At 39.5% G+C, this 15,897-nt stretch overlaps 2 protein-coding genes across 3 annotated transcripts in view; both read left to right on the top strand.

Annotated features, from left to right (window-relative positions):
- TENT2 (terminal nucleotidyltransferase 2) overlaps window positions 1-4,696 on the top strand; it is a 62,130-nt gene extending 57,434 nt beyond the window's left edge. For both annotated transcript variants that reach the window (XM_043919947.1, XM_043919948.1), the window contains 3 exons: window positions 667-758; window positions 2,714-2,793; window positions 4,580-4,696. In XM_043919947.1, coding sequence (XP_043775882.1) covers window positions 667-758; window positions 2,714-2,793; window positions 4,580-4,654 — 247 coding nt within the window. In that variant the 3' untranslated portion in view covers window positions 4,655-4,696. The remainder of the gene's footprint in view (window positions 1-666; window positions 759-2,713; window positions 2,794-4,579) is intronic.
- Window positions 4,697-8,788: 4,092 nt separating this feature from the next.
- The window catches only part of CMYA5 (cardiomyopathy associated 5), a 106,730-nt gene continuing 99,621 nt past the window's right edge, over window positions 8,789-15,897 (top strand). The window contains exon 1 of the mRNA XM_043919945.1: window positions 8,789-9,051. Within this exon, the coding sequence (XP_043775880.1) occupies window positions 8,903-9,051 (149 nt within the window). The 5' untranslated portion in view covers window positions 8,789-8,902. The remainder of the gene's footprint in view (window positions 9,052-15,897) is intronic.

The following is a 15,897-nucleotide window of genomic DNA, read 5'->3' as shown; positions in this document are numbered from 1 at the left end:
ATAAAATTGTTTTGCTTGACTAAAACTTCACTATAAACAGCTACATCTGATAATCAGCAATAACAGTATGTTTTCATAGAGTATTTTTTTTCTAAAATTTTTACCATAAATCATATCAGTAGAGGTACACCTGAGCAGAAACGACTTAATGACACTAAAAAACAACACAAGAAGATTACTTCTCTTAACAAATAAAAAATTCATACTGGGGTTTAACAAGAAACAGTTTTTTGCTTACTTTTCAGATTATTTTTCATATTACTTCATTTATTCAAAAAATATTTATTGAATACCTAGTTGATACTAAGCAACTAAGTGAACAGTAAAAAAAACAAAACAAAAATAGCTCAGCATCTTGGAGCTTTCATCTAGTTAGAGGAGACACGATAAATAATATAAATAAGCAAATGATTAGAAATCTAAGTGTCATGGAGACAAAAGAAGTAGAGAAGGGGAAATGAGACTTAAGGTGCAGAGAGCAGAAGCAAATTCCAGTTCTCTGAGAAAATCATAGTACACGCCTCACTATTGATGCAATAAAAATAGTAAAAGGGAAGGTAACATAGTTAGTATGGTTAATGTTTTTCTTTTCTTTAAAGTTGTAGTATAATTGCTTTACGATGTGTTAGTTTCTGCTGTACAACATGAATGTTTTTCTTTTTACAGCTGGAATAGTCAGATGATTTCAGTTCGTGAAGCCAAAGCCATTCCCAGGCCTGATGGTATTGAATGGAGAAGTAAATACATCTGTGTAGAAGGTAGTTTTCCCATAACTACTTTCTATTCACCATCCAGCTCATCTAGTACTGACCGAACCACTTGAATAATTTCAGCTTATATTTCATGTAAAAGTAATACATTTATGTCCTAAAGTGGTTTATACATTTTTTAATCATAAGATTTTAATTTTTAAAACATGATTTAATAAATTTAGGTGTTAAATGTTTCTAGTCGGTAAGATTTGAGCAGTCTACATGCATCCCTCATGCTGTAGTTGGCTGAAATTTAGTTTCATGAGTTATAAGTGGAAGGAAATACTTTCTTCATGTGATGATTCTTTGAAATGAAATTAGTTTTTTTATGCTTAAATATTGACAGTTGATACAAGCTTGAGCTTGATTTTATGACTATAAATTGATTTTCCATTTAAAATTAAATGCTGTGAGATATTCTATTCTCTAAAATTAATTTACATGTAGTTGAATATTTGTTCAGGTTGGTGCAAACTGACTTCAAGAGGCAATATTGTTTTCACAGATGCCAGGTTGATGACATTTGTAAATATTGAGATAAAAAGGAATTAAAGGGTTGAAATTTGGCATTTGTAGGAAAACATCAAATTTAAAATATTTTAATCTTGAATTATAATGCAACATTTTAAGAGTATAAATGTGAACTTGAATCCCCTGCTTTGGTGTTTGGTTTGCTAAATTGCAGTGTGTTTATATTATTTTAGTTACTTGGTTCTTGTGAATATTATATGTGGTTTTAAAGTGCTATACACTGTGTGATTTGATAGTTTGGCATCTGGCATTATCTGTTCTAAGAAGTACAGTGATAATAAACTCTTTTTTGAAATAGCCTTTCCGAGCAATTAAAAAAAGGAATTTTAAAAATTATGGACCTGATTAGATTATATGACATACCTAAAGTTAACCTCTCCATCAGATTCACACTTTTCTGAGGTCTTCCCCTCATTCTAACAACTTTATTCTCTTTCTGTTTAGTCCCTCCTTTCAACTTTATAGCATACATAGATCTTCTCTTTGAAAAATACTCTTGACTTGATCCTACTGATTCAAAGTAGATCCTGCTGAATCTTTCTGTACTTTTTTTCCTCTTTTTAGTGCTAAAATTCTTAAACTCTAGTTTTAACCTACTGCTAGCTTTATTTCAGCCCCCATTTCACTCCTAATGCCTTTAGTTATCCTCCCTTTCTCACTTTTATCTTCAGTTTCCTTGTTTGCTTAAATAGAATCAGCTTGTATCTGTATAGGAACCCCTCTCTCATTTTGTGGGTGAAGGATGAGTAGAGTAAGGATGGAGACACAGAAGGTACTGTTGGAAACACACACAGAATTTCTGCTTCTGTTCTCTCGTCTTGGCCACTTGCTGTCCTGGTTTTCTCTCTTTCACTACCGGCAAGTCACCGTTCTCACTGCGTCTTTTTCAAGCCATTTAGTCACACCATAATTCTCTGCACTGTCTGCCGTCCTCCCTGGTACTAAACCTCTACTTTCAAAGGCATTGACCTTTTTCGTACTAGACAAATCAGTGCTCTTTTAAGTTAAATTTAAAATTACCTCTCTGTGATATTTGACACTGACTGTATCTCTTGGTATAGTGCTTTTATTCTTTTTGATAACTCTTTATTCTTTACTTATATTTATTCTTTTCACGGTAGGTTCCTGACTTGCTAATTCTTCAGAAATCTTACCTACTTTTGTGATTTAGATTTAATATTTTTGTGGTTTAGACTGAATACCTGTGCTGGTTACTTCATTTTAGACATCTCACTTCAATTGTATCTACTTTGATAGTTCATAGCTATTATAAAACTGTTTTCTGTAAGCATAAATCTAAGAAGATACAGTTGCTATTATGTAGGTCAGAAACAGTAAAAATATTGGCAGTTTCATGGAATTCAATCAAATAAAAAACTGAAGTTCTCATTTTAATAATATCTTGTTTATATGTGCATTTAACATTGTAGAACCTTTTGATGGAACAAATACAGCAAGAGCTGTGCATGAAAAACAGAAGTTTGATATGATCAAGGATCAGTTTTTAAAGGTAAATAATGCATCAGATTAACTCTAGAAACATTAGTGCACTAGTGTGCTTTGAAAATTAAAAAAAACAAGTATGTAATAGGAAAGAATAGCTCTGGTTCCTGTGATATGGAGCAATCAATGGGAGCACAGTAGGGACTTTATTACTTGAATTTAGAAATACTTTGCCTCCACAGAGATCAGACTCTGCTTTTACTCACATGGCCTTCACTTTGTGGAAATAAGCATTTACACAGTGAGCTTATTATTAAGTTCCCAAAATGAATGAATAAAATTTAAAGGACTCCTTTCTCTCCTTAAAATGTCAGAGAACCTGTAGCTTTAGAAGACAGCCATGTCTGTTCCATGTTTTTCTTCTGTATACCCAATTGTAACAAGGAACTAGAGCTCCATTTTATCTTTCTTTATATTCTAAGAAGTTAAACAAAATGTGTGTGTGTTTGTGTGCACACACATTTTATATATATAAACTTCAGTCATATATATGTAGACTGTAGTTTATTCCTTAGCTCCCTAGTCCGCAGTATGAATTTATTCATCAATGATTTTGCTAAAATTCACTCCTAGCTTCAAGTAATTCAACAGTACAGAGTAGAAACACATTGATAGAAATATGTACTTTGAGACATATAAGAGAGAGTGCTTCACAGAAGAAAGACATCAAGGAATTTTAAAGGTTTAGTTTTTTTTTTTATCAACACATCCAAGTAGATTTTATTTTGATGATTAAAAATGCAGGTGTATCATATTACAAGCTGTCCTTCAAATAGGCCCTCTCAGTTTGTCAACCAGAGTAGAAAATTTTAAATGAAATGTAATTCTGCAGGGGAAACCAAGTATCCAAAAGGGAATATTTTGTCTATCAGATTAAATTGAGAACTCAAAAATAACATCTCTACATTGTCATTCATTAATGAGTGTGCCTGCATGCATGCTAAGTTGCTTCAGTCGTTTCTGACTCTGCAGCCCTGTAGACCATGGTCTGCCAGGCTGCTCTGTCCATGGATTCTCTGGGCAAGAATACTATGGTAGATTGCCATGCCCTCCTCCAGGGGATCTTCCTGATCCAGGGTTGAGCCTGCATCTCTTAAGTCTCTTGTTTTGGCGGGCGGGTTCTTTACCACTAGCGCCACGTGTCTTTACTTGGTGACTGTTTAGGTATAAAACCAATATTTTTAGTCAGTTGAACAACTGAAGTAAGAGCAGACTCAAAGATTGCAGCCACAGCTTTTGGTAGTGGGCCTGATTGTTAGCTTATAAACAAGAATTTCATTTTCCTTCTTTTTTTTCTTCTTAAAAATTCTATTCACTCTTCTAGATCCATTGTATAAAATGCTTTATTTATTCTCTTTTATAAATACAATTTTTAATTGACAGAGCTTTCTAGATACAAAATAAGTCAATCAAATAATTGAAGTAGTCTTTCCCTGCTCTCTCAAACCCAAAGGTTTTATATTACTTTCATATTTTACATGACATCTAAATCTGTGAATAAATGTTAATATTGTCAGTTGCTTGTTTTTTGTACTACCTGTGTGTGCATTTCTTTATAAATGAATTTGAACTATACAGATGTAAAGTTTTTAAATAACATTTTGTTTCAGATGACAGAAGCAATAGTTTTACTCTTGTTAAAAACTTGGGAGATTAAAAGCAAACACAAAAAAAGTCACCGCAAATTTTACTGCCCAGGGAAATCACTGTTAACATTCTAATAACTCCCCTTTTCAGTCCTTTGTTTCACATATATTTTAGGTTTTAAGAATGATTTTTTCTTTCTCTTCCAGTCATGGCACAGATTGAAAAACAGAAAAGATTTGAACAGTATACTACCTTTAAGAGCTGCTATCCTGAAAAGATAACTGGCCTCTATTTCTTAATAAAGAACAGTAGTTACATCATAATACGTTTTGTCTACCTTCATCGTGGTTTCTTTTTAATTGTTCTTGTTTTCATGTTTTATTCTTAAGAAGACATACTTATATAAAGAGTGCGTATTTTATTATGACATTTCCTAATAAAACCCTTTGATTTAAAGATGTATTTTTGAAAATGTTTACATTGTTGATTAGTAACATTATGGCATAAATTTTCAGGAGATCAGATAAAATATTTTTGGGGGAATTATCTGAACAAATAAAAGGTTTTTGCTATAACTTTAATTAATTGTACCACATGTTAACACTGAAGAGACATGTGGGCTTCTGGAAAGGGTCTGATTCCTACATCCTTAAAGTAGAACCTTCAATAGATGGTTTGTTGCCTAAGTCTGTTCTAGTGAAGTGAAGGTTTGAGTCAGTTATTCAGTTACTTGAAGCAAAATGACATCTTTGATCTCATTGAAAGAGCTATAGAAGCAGGCAATACTGGACAGTTGCCCTAAGCCCTCACTTGACTGATGAGGAAAGATGGAGACTCTGGTTGTGTACGTAATAGCATTTCATTAGTACCTCACATGCCTTTGGTGGACTCAAGATTGCTTTAAATTTTGTGTTGAGCAGCAGTACATTTTGCACTAGTAATATGAGCACTAACTCTGTTGTACAACAGTTAGGGAATTGTTTTGAAGAATCGGTTCAGTGTAGACATTTCGAAAAGATTAAGTTCTCTGCTTTATGATAGCTTAGTGCAATATGCCCTTTTGCTTTACTTCCCATTTTCTTGCTTTTATTTTTCCTGTGATATGAAGCAACAGAAACTGAAAGATCAAAATTGAGATTATATCCTATTGATAGATTCAGAGTTTTATCTGTGTGTAATTATAGGATTGTAATCTAAACTGGAAGTTGTCAATAGTAAGCCACTATAAAATGTTCTAGATAAGACATAAAATTATAATAAATAAAAGCATAGCATTTGTAAAGGTTTCTTTTTTAGTGTTTCTTTTCCACAAGAAGAAATAGTGGTGGCTGCTAAAAAAGCTACAGTGTTCATTAAGGTTGTTTTTGGTGTAAATATTTGTAAATTGGTCAGTGCCTGTAAATTTAAATACAAATAATCTTAAAAAACAGTTCTAACTTTTTCAAAAGGACTGTGTACAACTTTTTTTAGACCTGCTGTGGCACAGTTTGTTACCTCTAATGTATTTGGATTTTTTGCAGACCAATTCAAATGCTAAGACTTGCTTTTTGACTTGTAAAAGGTGCATATTTTCATTTTTTTCTTTAAGTTTAAAGTTTTGTATTATCAAATGGAATAAAGTTTATATATGAAAATTGTTGACATGGTTTTTTGGGGGGGGTTGTTTGTTTTTTTTCTGTGGAGGTCTTTACTTCTGAGATGAGATTGAGGGTGTAGTTCTCACGTGAACTGAGCTGAATCTGGTTATTGTGTGTAATTATTTAGATTATGCAGAGAATCTTGGAATCAAGTTCATTCTTGGTTAAGCCAACTAGCCACATCAGCACCTACTTCTCTGGCATCTTTAGGAACGAAGCTTCCCACACAGATGAACTTTTCAGTTTACTAGTGATTAATGCTTTTGAAGTAATTAAGCTTTATATACTATTTTTTTTTCTGGAAATTTCTCTTAAATGTATCTTATACTGTGCAACTCTTCTTTATGAGAATGTGTTGAATTTAATTAATATTCTCGTAGTGACTCCAGGTAATAATTATGAACGATAAATAATAGCCGTAGTACTCCATAATCCTGTGCGGCTCTCAGGGGTCTAGGGCATTCTCCCGCTACAGAGTTACGTTTCCTGTAAGACCCCAGAATTTATCACGGACATCTTTACTGCCACTGTTTTCTCAGCTTTCAGTGACCACTGGGGGTTCAGCTGTATTGCTATAACAAATAGATCAAAATGTTAATAAATTTATATGCAATTGTACATCAATACAAACTGGGTATTGTAAATCAATACCCAGTTGTAAGTCAAAGCTAAGATTATGCACTTGTGACAGCTAAATATGTCAGATAAGTGGTATGTCAATATAAGAAGTTTTTAGGCTTTTAAATTGTTTTCAATATGAATTACTTATTTGTGTTGTGAATAATACATTCTTTTATATTTTTATTTTGATCTGGCCATTTCTGTTTATTTGCATTGTTAAGAAAGTAGTGTTAGAAAGTTTAAAACTTACAGTTTGTACTGCAGTTCTAAATTTTGGATTGGTTTGAGCTAGGGTCTTCACAAATCTTGTTGACTGTAGTTAGTGTTCCTAAGAAATTTTGAATTAAATAGAGGGAATACACAATGACTACCTGTGGTTTTGATTAGTATTTAATAGATTCCCATAGCGGTAATTGGTTTCTTTTTGTCCTAGTGAGCAGACATTTGGGATTACTAATGCAAAAGCCTAGCTCCTGTAAGAGAAGGCATATTTCTGATGTTAAACCTTATTTAGTGAACCCTGGAAGACTGGACTCTGCTGTCTTCCCTCACATGCCCCTAGCTGATGCTTCTGAACTGCATCTCAACTAGCTGCAGGTCTTTGCTCACAGACCTAATGCACACACACAAGCTCATGTTACTGGGGAATACTGCCTAATTTACATGTATCATATTTAACAACTCTATGAATAGAGTTTGCTGTAATTAAAAATCAGTGTTAGCTCTTCTAGCCATAAAATCATCCTCATGAAAAATATGTATTGTAAAGATAGCTCTACTTGTACATAGCTGGTCTTGGTCCTGTTCTCCTCAGTGCAGGGGACATTGATTAAGCACCTGCTGCTGCTGCTAAGTCTTGTCAGTCGTGTCCGACTCTGTGCGACCCCATAGACGGCAGCCCACCAGGCTCCGCTGTCCCTGGGATTCTCCAGGCAAGAACACTGGAGTGGGTTGCCATTTCCTTCTCCAGTGCATGAAAGTGAAAAGTGACAGTGAAGTCGCTCAGTTGTGTCCGACTCTTCCCAACCGTAGCCTACCAGGCTCCTCCGTCCATAGGTGTCCAGGCAAGAGTACTGGAGTGGGGTGCCATTGCCTTCTCCGATTAAGCACCTAATATGTGCTAAATATTTTGCTAAGCTTCCATGCTTGTAAGAAATGGGGAGAGTGGGACAAAGATGAGTAACTTACGGTCTAGTGGGGGAAAGAGACAAACAATTTGAATATAGGATAATGTGGGAACTTAAGGCAGTAGTATTGAACTTAAGCTGGGGATTCCAGAGAAGGGTACAGTCTTGGATGATGAGCATACAGGTAAAATAAAGGCGGGAAGAAAGTTTCAGGGGAGAGGAATTTGTAAATAAAGATAGGGTGTTATGACTTGATATATGTTAGAACTCCTGACTTCTAAAGAAGAGAGGAGGCAGCTATGATGTGAGTTAGCGTTTATCTTCCCTAGGAGCTTGGGCTTTCGTCCTAGAGCAGTGGAAAGCCACTGAAGTCTCTTAAGCATAGGCATGGCATGATCTGGGCCTTTGGGTTGAATTTCAGACAAAACAGACTTTGGCTAACGTAGGGGGAATTATTCCTCTTCATAGTTTAAGATTTGTGGAGATAAAAGTTTCCTAGTTGAATAATCCAGGGGGTCACTGACAAAGAGAACACACAGTTTATTGATTTGCAAATGTAAAAGGAGACTGGGGTTCAAAACTGGGCTTTTGAAATGGGCCGACTTTGTCTTCCATTCGGTCGATCTGCTAGCAAGGAGGCCTTGAGCAAGTTAGGTAGGCATCCGAGCTCTTCGGAGCCAAACCAGCATCGCAGTTAAACCTACCGCAGCAGAGCTAGCGGGGGCATAATGACTAGTGGTAAGGGCTCTGCTCTGTAAGAGAATAGTTGTTAGGCTGGGTAAGTGCCCACTGAGTAGCTCAGCTCGGCCCCAAACGTAAAGCCTACCGAACCCACTCCAGAGCAGAGGGCAGGGGCCGGGTGCCGCGAGAGCCCGCGCCCCTCGGAGCGGTGCCCGCCGACTTCCCAAAGGCCCGCCAGGAAGCTGCCTGGACTGGGGCCGGGAGGGCCGGGGAAGAGAGAAGCCGAGCCCGGGCCCGGCAGCTCGGTGGCGAAACCTCTTGACGCCTTCTATTTAAAGTCGCGGGGCCCACCCGCCCCCGGGAGGGAACCCGAGCCGCCGCGCCGGGCCGGAGGCGCCGTCAGAGGGAGAACAGCAGGCGCGGCGCGGGCGGCTCCGGCTCCAGCTCCGGCCCGGCAGGCGCGATGGAGAGCAGCGACGGCAGCCACGCCGCGGAGAGCACCCTCGGCTCCGACGAAGAGGAGACCCTGGCGCCGGAGGCCGAGGAGCAGTCGGGGGGCGAGGAGGACGAGACGGCCGTGGAGTCGGAGTCGGAGTCGGAGCCGGACGCCAGGTACGCGGGCCCTCGCTCGGGCCCGGGGCGCGGCCGCCGGGGGCGGGCAGGCAAGGCGCGGGCCGACGCCGCACCCTCCCGCCCCTCCTAGGCGCCCGCATTCGCTTCCCTCGAGCTAAGCGCGCCTTCTCGGGGAGCGCTGCCTTCTGAGGAGCTTGAAGGGGCTCGCTGTCAGCCGGAGTGACAGGCTCGCCTGCAGCGCCGACTTCATCCCTCCCCACCCCCTCCTCCTCCGTTGCCAAACCCTCACCCCAGCCGCTCCTTGGGACGTGCAGCACTTGTTTATTCCCGGGATTTACCTGGGACCTGCCTCACTGCACAGTTGTGCAGAAACGGTTGCATTTGTCCCAAAGCCTAGGAACAATCTTTAAAGCCTGGGCTAGAGGCGAAGAGAGTGTGGGGTGGGGGGCAGGCGGAGACTTTTCTGGAAACTTCGAATGACTGGAGCTCTCCTGCATGTCTAGTGCTAAGTTGCTAGAAGATAACTTCGTTTTGGTACAAACGCCCATATATTCTCTGGAGAAAAGAAGTTTGAATTTTTGTCACCCCTGCTATTAAAATACTGTTGTTGTTGTTTGATTTTTTTTGGTCTCAAACATTTCAGCACACGTGAATACAATTAGGAGATACTATATACAGATATAAGTCTCCCTCTAGATCCATCTCCCTGCCTTCTTTCTTGTAGCCTCTAAAATGAGAATAGTAGGAATCATCTCTTCTTGATTTGAATCTGGTTTTATTCTTCCTTGTTCTCTTTGAGTATGGGGTTTTACTGTTTGTTTTTCGTTTTAGGGTTTTCATTTGTTAGATTTTTGGTTCATTAGTCGTGTCCCTTCCTAAATCTGTTATTTCAGTAAATGGTTTGGTAGGTGACAGGTGGCTGTGCCTCACTGCAGAGAGCCCATGTCCCCCAGCGGTAGAAGTGCCCCCAACGGAGACCAGCAGCGCAGGAGCGGAAATCGCCCACAGAATGGCCGCTGAGGGTGAACTGTCGTGTCAGATAAGTCTGGAATGTCGGTCGCATGTTTACCAAGTAGGGAGCAGGCCCAATCCGTGCCCTCAAAGACTTTCTGGAAGAAGTTAGGGAACAATATGGGGACCGTGAGACGATGTGCTAGATACATGAGAGGTGGGAAGGACAGCCAGCCCACGGTGCTGTGGAAGGTCTGTGACTGCCTGCCAAAGTGTAGGCATGAGTGGGCCCTGGGGAATGGGCCAGAGGTGCAGGAAGGAGCAGCTGAAGAGAAGGCATCTGTGGGAGATTGGAGCAGGAGGGACGTGTGGTTCCTGGGCAGTACTGGGAAGGAACGTTTGCCAGTCCTAGCCTTGATAGCCCTTTTCCCTTACTGGTGTCCAGGATCCCCCATCCTTGCCCAACCAAAATTTGTGCGCAGAGAATCTGAAAACTTGTTTACTCTCAAATGTGAGCCGCTGGGACTTCCCTGGTGGTCCAGTGGTTAAGACTCCACTGCAGGGGGGTGCAGGTTTGATCCCTGGTCAGGGAACAAGATCCCACATGCCATGTGATGCACACCGCCCCCGCCCCCCCCAAATAATTAAAATGTGAGCAGCTGACAGCAGTTCAGAGTACCACTTTGGGGTTGCGTTGCCTTTTGACAGAGGTTAGGATCTTCAGGTAAAGAGTTGATTTATCTGCAGTAATTACTGCTTCAGCCTGGTGTGACTACAGATGGTAAGGTGGATACCAGGCCAAACAGAATGAGTCGAGTGGAGGGAAGCATGAGGGAAGAGGTAGGTGATGGTGGAGGTCTTGAAAACCATCCCATTTTAAATTTTTTGGATTTGATGACTTAAGTAACAAGAAATCAGTAAACTTCTGAACAGGGTTTAGGAGAACTGAGTGGTATTATTGAGAAATGAGACTGACTGGCAGATTGAAAAGTTGGGTTAGGGGAGCACTCAGATCAGAGAAGCAGAAGCAGAGAAAGGAAATGTGTAGGGGTTACTCCACAGTGGGGGTGAGGGGTAAGGAAGTGGCAGCTGTAGCTCCTTTTAGGAGGGAGATGTCGGGCAGGAGGAACTCCTGGGAATTGGGAGTCCCTAAATTTCTTCTGCCTCAAAGTGTGATCAAAACCCAAAGCATTTTGGTGGGCGTGAGTTTGCAAATATGGCCTAAAGTCCTTCTTTCTTCTGAGACTAGAACTGAGAGCTTGGAGTATTCTCTAATTTATGGCAAGAATAAGGAGACAGTCTTCCTCTCAGCTCCTCCATCAAAGTTTTAGAATTAAGCGAGGGCTCCCTCACTCTTTATCAGGCTAGGTGCTAGGTGTTTACATATGTTTTCTCATTTTATCTTACCTATTTTAAAAAATGTTTTATTTTAATTAATTAAAATAAGCCACCTATTTGGCTGTGCTAGGTCTTAGTTGTGGTCTGTGGGACCTTTTACTTGTGGCTTTTAGTTGTGGCATGTGAACTCTTAGTTACGGCATTTGGGATCTAGTTCCCTGACCAGCAATTGAACACCAGCCCCCTGCACTCGGACCATAGGGTGCCAGCCCCTGGACCACCAAGGAAGTCCCTGTTTTCTCATTTTAAGCCCTCCCAGCCACACTGTGAGGTAACCGTCCTGTTACCTGTGAGAAAACCGAGGCTTTACATAGTTACTGAGGTATAAGGCAGGAGAATGCTGGGACTGTTTACTGTCAGCCACTGTTGGACTTCACCACCTTCCTTCTTTTGGAGGAGAGACAGTCCTTGCAATAAGGAAACTTGAATGGCTCCAACTAGCTTTTACATGAAAGGTTATTAGAGGAAAAGGAAAGATCTCTTTTGGAATATCAGTGGAAGTTTTTCTCTTCTGGAATGGAAACATTGTTTGCATTTCTTTAAGCGGCGATCAGAACTATTTGCAGAAGATGAATTGCAAGCAGATTTATTTAAATTGAGAGTTACATGAAAGTAACTGAATGGAAATAGCTTAAATAATAACAGAATGATTGATTATGGCATCTCTTTGATGTGGAATTGTTAAGCCATTTTTAAAATGTTACTTATGGAAAGTTCTAACATTATGGCAAGCACGTATATTGAATTTGAAAAAAATTTTGTATAATTTAGAATCTCACTATAAAGTAAATTATGTATTAGAAAAAGGCTTAAAGGGTTAATAAAGGTTAACATAATAAATAGCGTAATAAAGGTTATGGTAACTTACTAACCTTAAGGTTAAAAAAAGTTAGTAGTGGTTGTCTCTGAGTGATGAGATAATGTCAACTCAACTTTTGTTTTTATCTGTATTTTTTGTTGTTTCTCTAATGAACAGATAGTGCACTTTATTATCAGAAAAAAAACTTCACTTTTTAAAATTCAAAAGATACAAAGCATCATCTGCTTGTGTATCTTTTCTTTGTCCTTTCAGGAATAATATATAGAATTATCTATAGCCACCTTTGAATCCTGGCGGGGGGAAATCACCTTTAATTTTTAAAGTACAAAAAAGATAACCATTACACACACTAGTACTTATACTGGATCAGAGAGTTATCTTTCTGATGTATCATTCAGTGATACGAATATTGTTTGGCAGGGAGAAGCCTGAGTGGAAACTCTGTTTTGCCATTCCATCATGGGCAAATTCTCTATCCTCTCTGAGCTCCGTATTTCTCATCTGTGAAACAGGGTAATTTTACAGATGTATGCAAAGGGGGTAATTAGTGATAATTCCTAATTCATAAAGTTGTCATAGGATTAAATAAACTATATGGGCATGTGTAAGAGTGCTTTGCCTTTAGTAGGTTCCCAGTGAGTTGTAGTTTCTTGCATCCCTTCAGAGGAATCATTGGCAGTAAAGCTACCTTCTCTCCACCATTCATCAATGAGGGGAGAAAGATATCTCTATTTTCAACATGAGAAATGGTCCTATTCCACTTGGCTTTCCTGTGTTCATTCATTCACTAAACATTCATGGAATGCCTGCTTATAGCCATGGACCATGATGGGGATACAAACATTACTAAAATTCCATTACTGTCCTCAAGAATAGTCATAGTCTAGGTGGAGAAACAGATGAACATAATTAACATCATTAACTGTTAAATAAAATTTAAAGAAGGAAAGGTCTGTTTGAAATACCTCAGAGTAGGTGGGAAGTCCTTGGGTCTGTCTTGCCTACAGGGATCGGGGAAGGCTTCATCCTGGGCCTTTGTAGCAGCATCTTCAATCATAATGAAGTGCCCAGAGGGCTCATTGATTGTCAGTATGAGAAAAAGATTTTCATATTGCTAAAACTTCATACAAAATTTTTATGTTAAAAGCATCTCTATAAAACCTGCAGGATTTGAGAGCTAGGAGAGGCTATAGAAACATCTTTCCCCAACCAACCCTTTTACACTCAGAAACTGAGTGTCAGGGGATATTTGTTGGAAGTCACATAACTTTTTAGCTGCAGAATTAGGACTAGATCCAGGTGTCTGGACTTCAATGTTCATTTGTTGATTCATTCAACGACTATGTATTGAACTCCTACTGTGTGCCAGGCACTTACCAGGCACAACAGATACAGTAGTGAGCAAAATGAACCAAATAAGTCCCTGCCCTCCTGGGGGTGGCTTTCCAGGTTGGGGAAACAAATAAACAAATATGTAGTATGTCAGGTGGCATTAAGCGATAGGAGGACAAATACAGCAGAGAAGGGTTATGCTATTTTGGATCAGGCGGTGAAGAAAGCCTCTGTGAGGAGGTGACGTTTGAGTAGAGACTGAAGAATGAGTATTCTGGTCAAAGAGGAGAGCTGGTGCGAGGCGCTGGGGCAAGAATGCTTGTGGCTTGTTTGAGGAACACAGGGCGGTCAGGTTGCTGGGGCAGATATACTTGGGGAGAGTAATGGGAAATGGGTCTAAAAGGTGGTGGGGCTGCAAATCATGTAGGACTTTGTAGGCCGTGGTAAGGTCTTCACATTTTGTTCTGAGTAAAATAGGAAGCTGGGTTCTGCCTACCATACCACTCACTCAGAGTTCAGAAAAGAAAAACATAGTGAGGACATTATCCCATTAAATAGTAAGCATCTCTATATATTCATATACTCACTGAATACCTGCTGTGTGCCAAACGCTATACTAAATGTTCGAAGTTTATGGTCTCCAGTGTGGAGGGAGATATGTAAATAGACATTCATGATTTTTGTATTTTTGTGACTGTAGTCTGACAAAGCCTGGCTTTTGGTCTTTCTCACTGATCGCTGGGGCTTCACTGGTGGCTCAGACGGTAAAGAAACCGCCTGCAATGCAGGAGACCCAGGTTTGATCCCTGGGTCAGGAAGATCCCCTGGAGAAGGGGATGGCAACCTACTCCAGTATTCTAGCCTGGGAAGTCTCATGGACAGAGGAACCTAGCATGCTACACTGCATGGGGTCGCAAAGAATTGGACACGACTAAGTGACTAACTCTTTCACAAATCACTTGGACATTTTTCAGAATTTTTGTTTTGGATCTTTTCTGTCGGTCAATTTTATTTCTGTATTTAAGCACAGAGGATTTTTGCTGAAACAGTACCTAAAACGTAAAAATTACCTTCATTTGCAGCTTAGCCAGTGGCTGTTTAAAAAGGTCAGCAAAAAAAAAAAAAAAGGTCAGCAAAGCTGACAGAATTAAAATTATTAGTGACATTTATGTTGAATTAATCATTGTAAGAAACAAACCAATTGGAAGGTGAGGCAAGTTTGTAAATGGTTTTTGTTATCAGTGTGGAGCACTCTATGGCCATGTATCTATTTATATGATGTCTCCCACTGCTGTGCTTACCTAGGTGTTTTGACAAGGGTGTTATTTGAGACAGCCCTCTTTTGAGGTCAGTGGAAAGGGCTGAGACAGGACGGGTGACTGCTTAGGATGCCAGAGACTGAGGGAGGAGAGAAGATAAAACAGAGGCTCTTGGAGCCAGGAATTGAAGAGCTATTTAAGTGTTGGCTGCACGGGTGTTACATGCCCTTGGTGAGACTTTGACTCAATATGGGGGACTACAGAAAGAGCTGGATGTGTCTTTTCCTTTGAAACAGCAAACCTACTAAAATGTAGCACATTAACTGATAGAATTTTCCCGAAAAAAATAAAAGGTGTCTTATATTCCTGGCATATTCCGAACCTAGACTCAATGAAAGCCTTGACTCATTTCAGATAGTTAACCAAATCCGTCTTCCTTCCTACTCCAAAACTTAGAGAATCCAATATTTCTATTGGATAATAAAATCACTATAATGTGAACCACATGTGTAATTTAAAATTTTGATTTTAAATTTATATTAAAAAGTAAAAAGAAAAAGGTGAAATTAATTTTAATATTTATTTAACTCAATATCCAAAGTATTATTTCAACATGTAATCAATATAAAAACTATTAATGGGATATTTTATTTTTTATATGCAAAGTCTTAAAATGTGTGTTTTACATTTATAGCACATCTCAGTTCTTGCCCCTCCAACTCCCCCACCCCCAGAGCGACATTTCAAGTGATCAGGAGCTGCAGGTGGCTAGTGGATGCCATACTGGACAAGAATGAGTCGGATAATACCTAGAAACCCACTAACTTCACTGGGAACCCAGAGAACTGTTCCTTGATGACAAATTCTATATGCTTGGCCTTGTGGTAGGCATGAGGGACCTAAGTGATTGGGTGGCACAATTCCTTCCAAAGAAGCTCACAGCCTGGTGAGGAGAAGCAATTAATTCCAACACAGTGGCATAAGCACTACACTAAGGACATTAACAAATGAATAGAGAAAAGACATCTATTCTTCTTAAAGTGACATGTAGAAAGATTCTGCCCAGGTGATACTGAAGCTAGGCGGGAAGATATTCCAGACACAATGTGTGATTACATATCCTTT

The sequence above is a fragment of the Cervus elaphus genome, chromosome 12 (genome assembly GCF_910594005.1).
Source record: "Cervus elaphus chromosome 12, mCerEla1.1, whole genome shotgun sequence".
Classification (NCBI taxonomy): Eukaryota; Metazoa; Chordata; class Mammalia; order Artiodactyla; family Cervidae; genus Cervus; species Cervus elaphus.
Note: the sequence above shows the minus strand (reverse complement) of the source record. Positions and strands in the feature narration are given on the sequence as shown.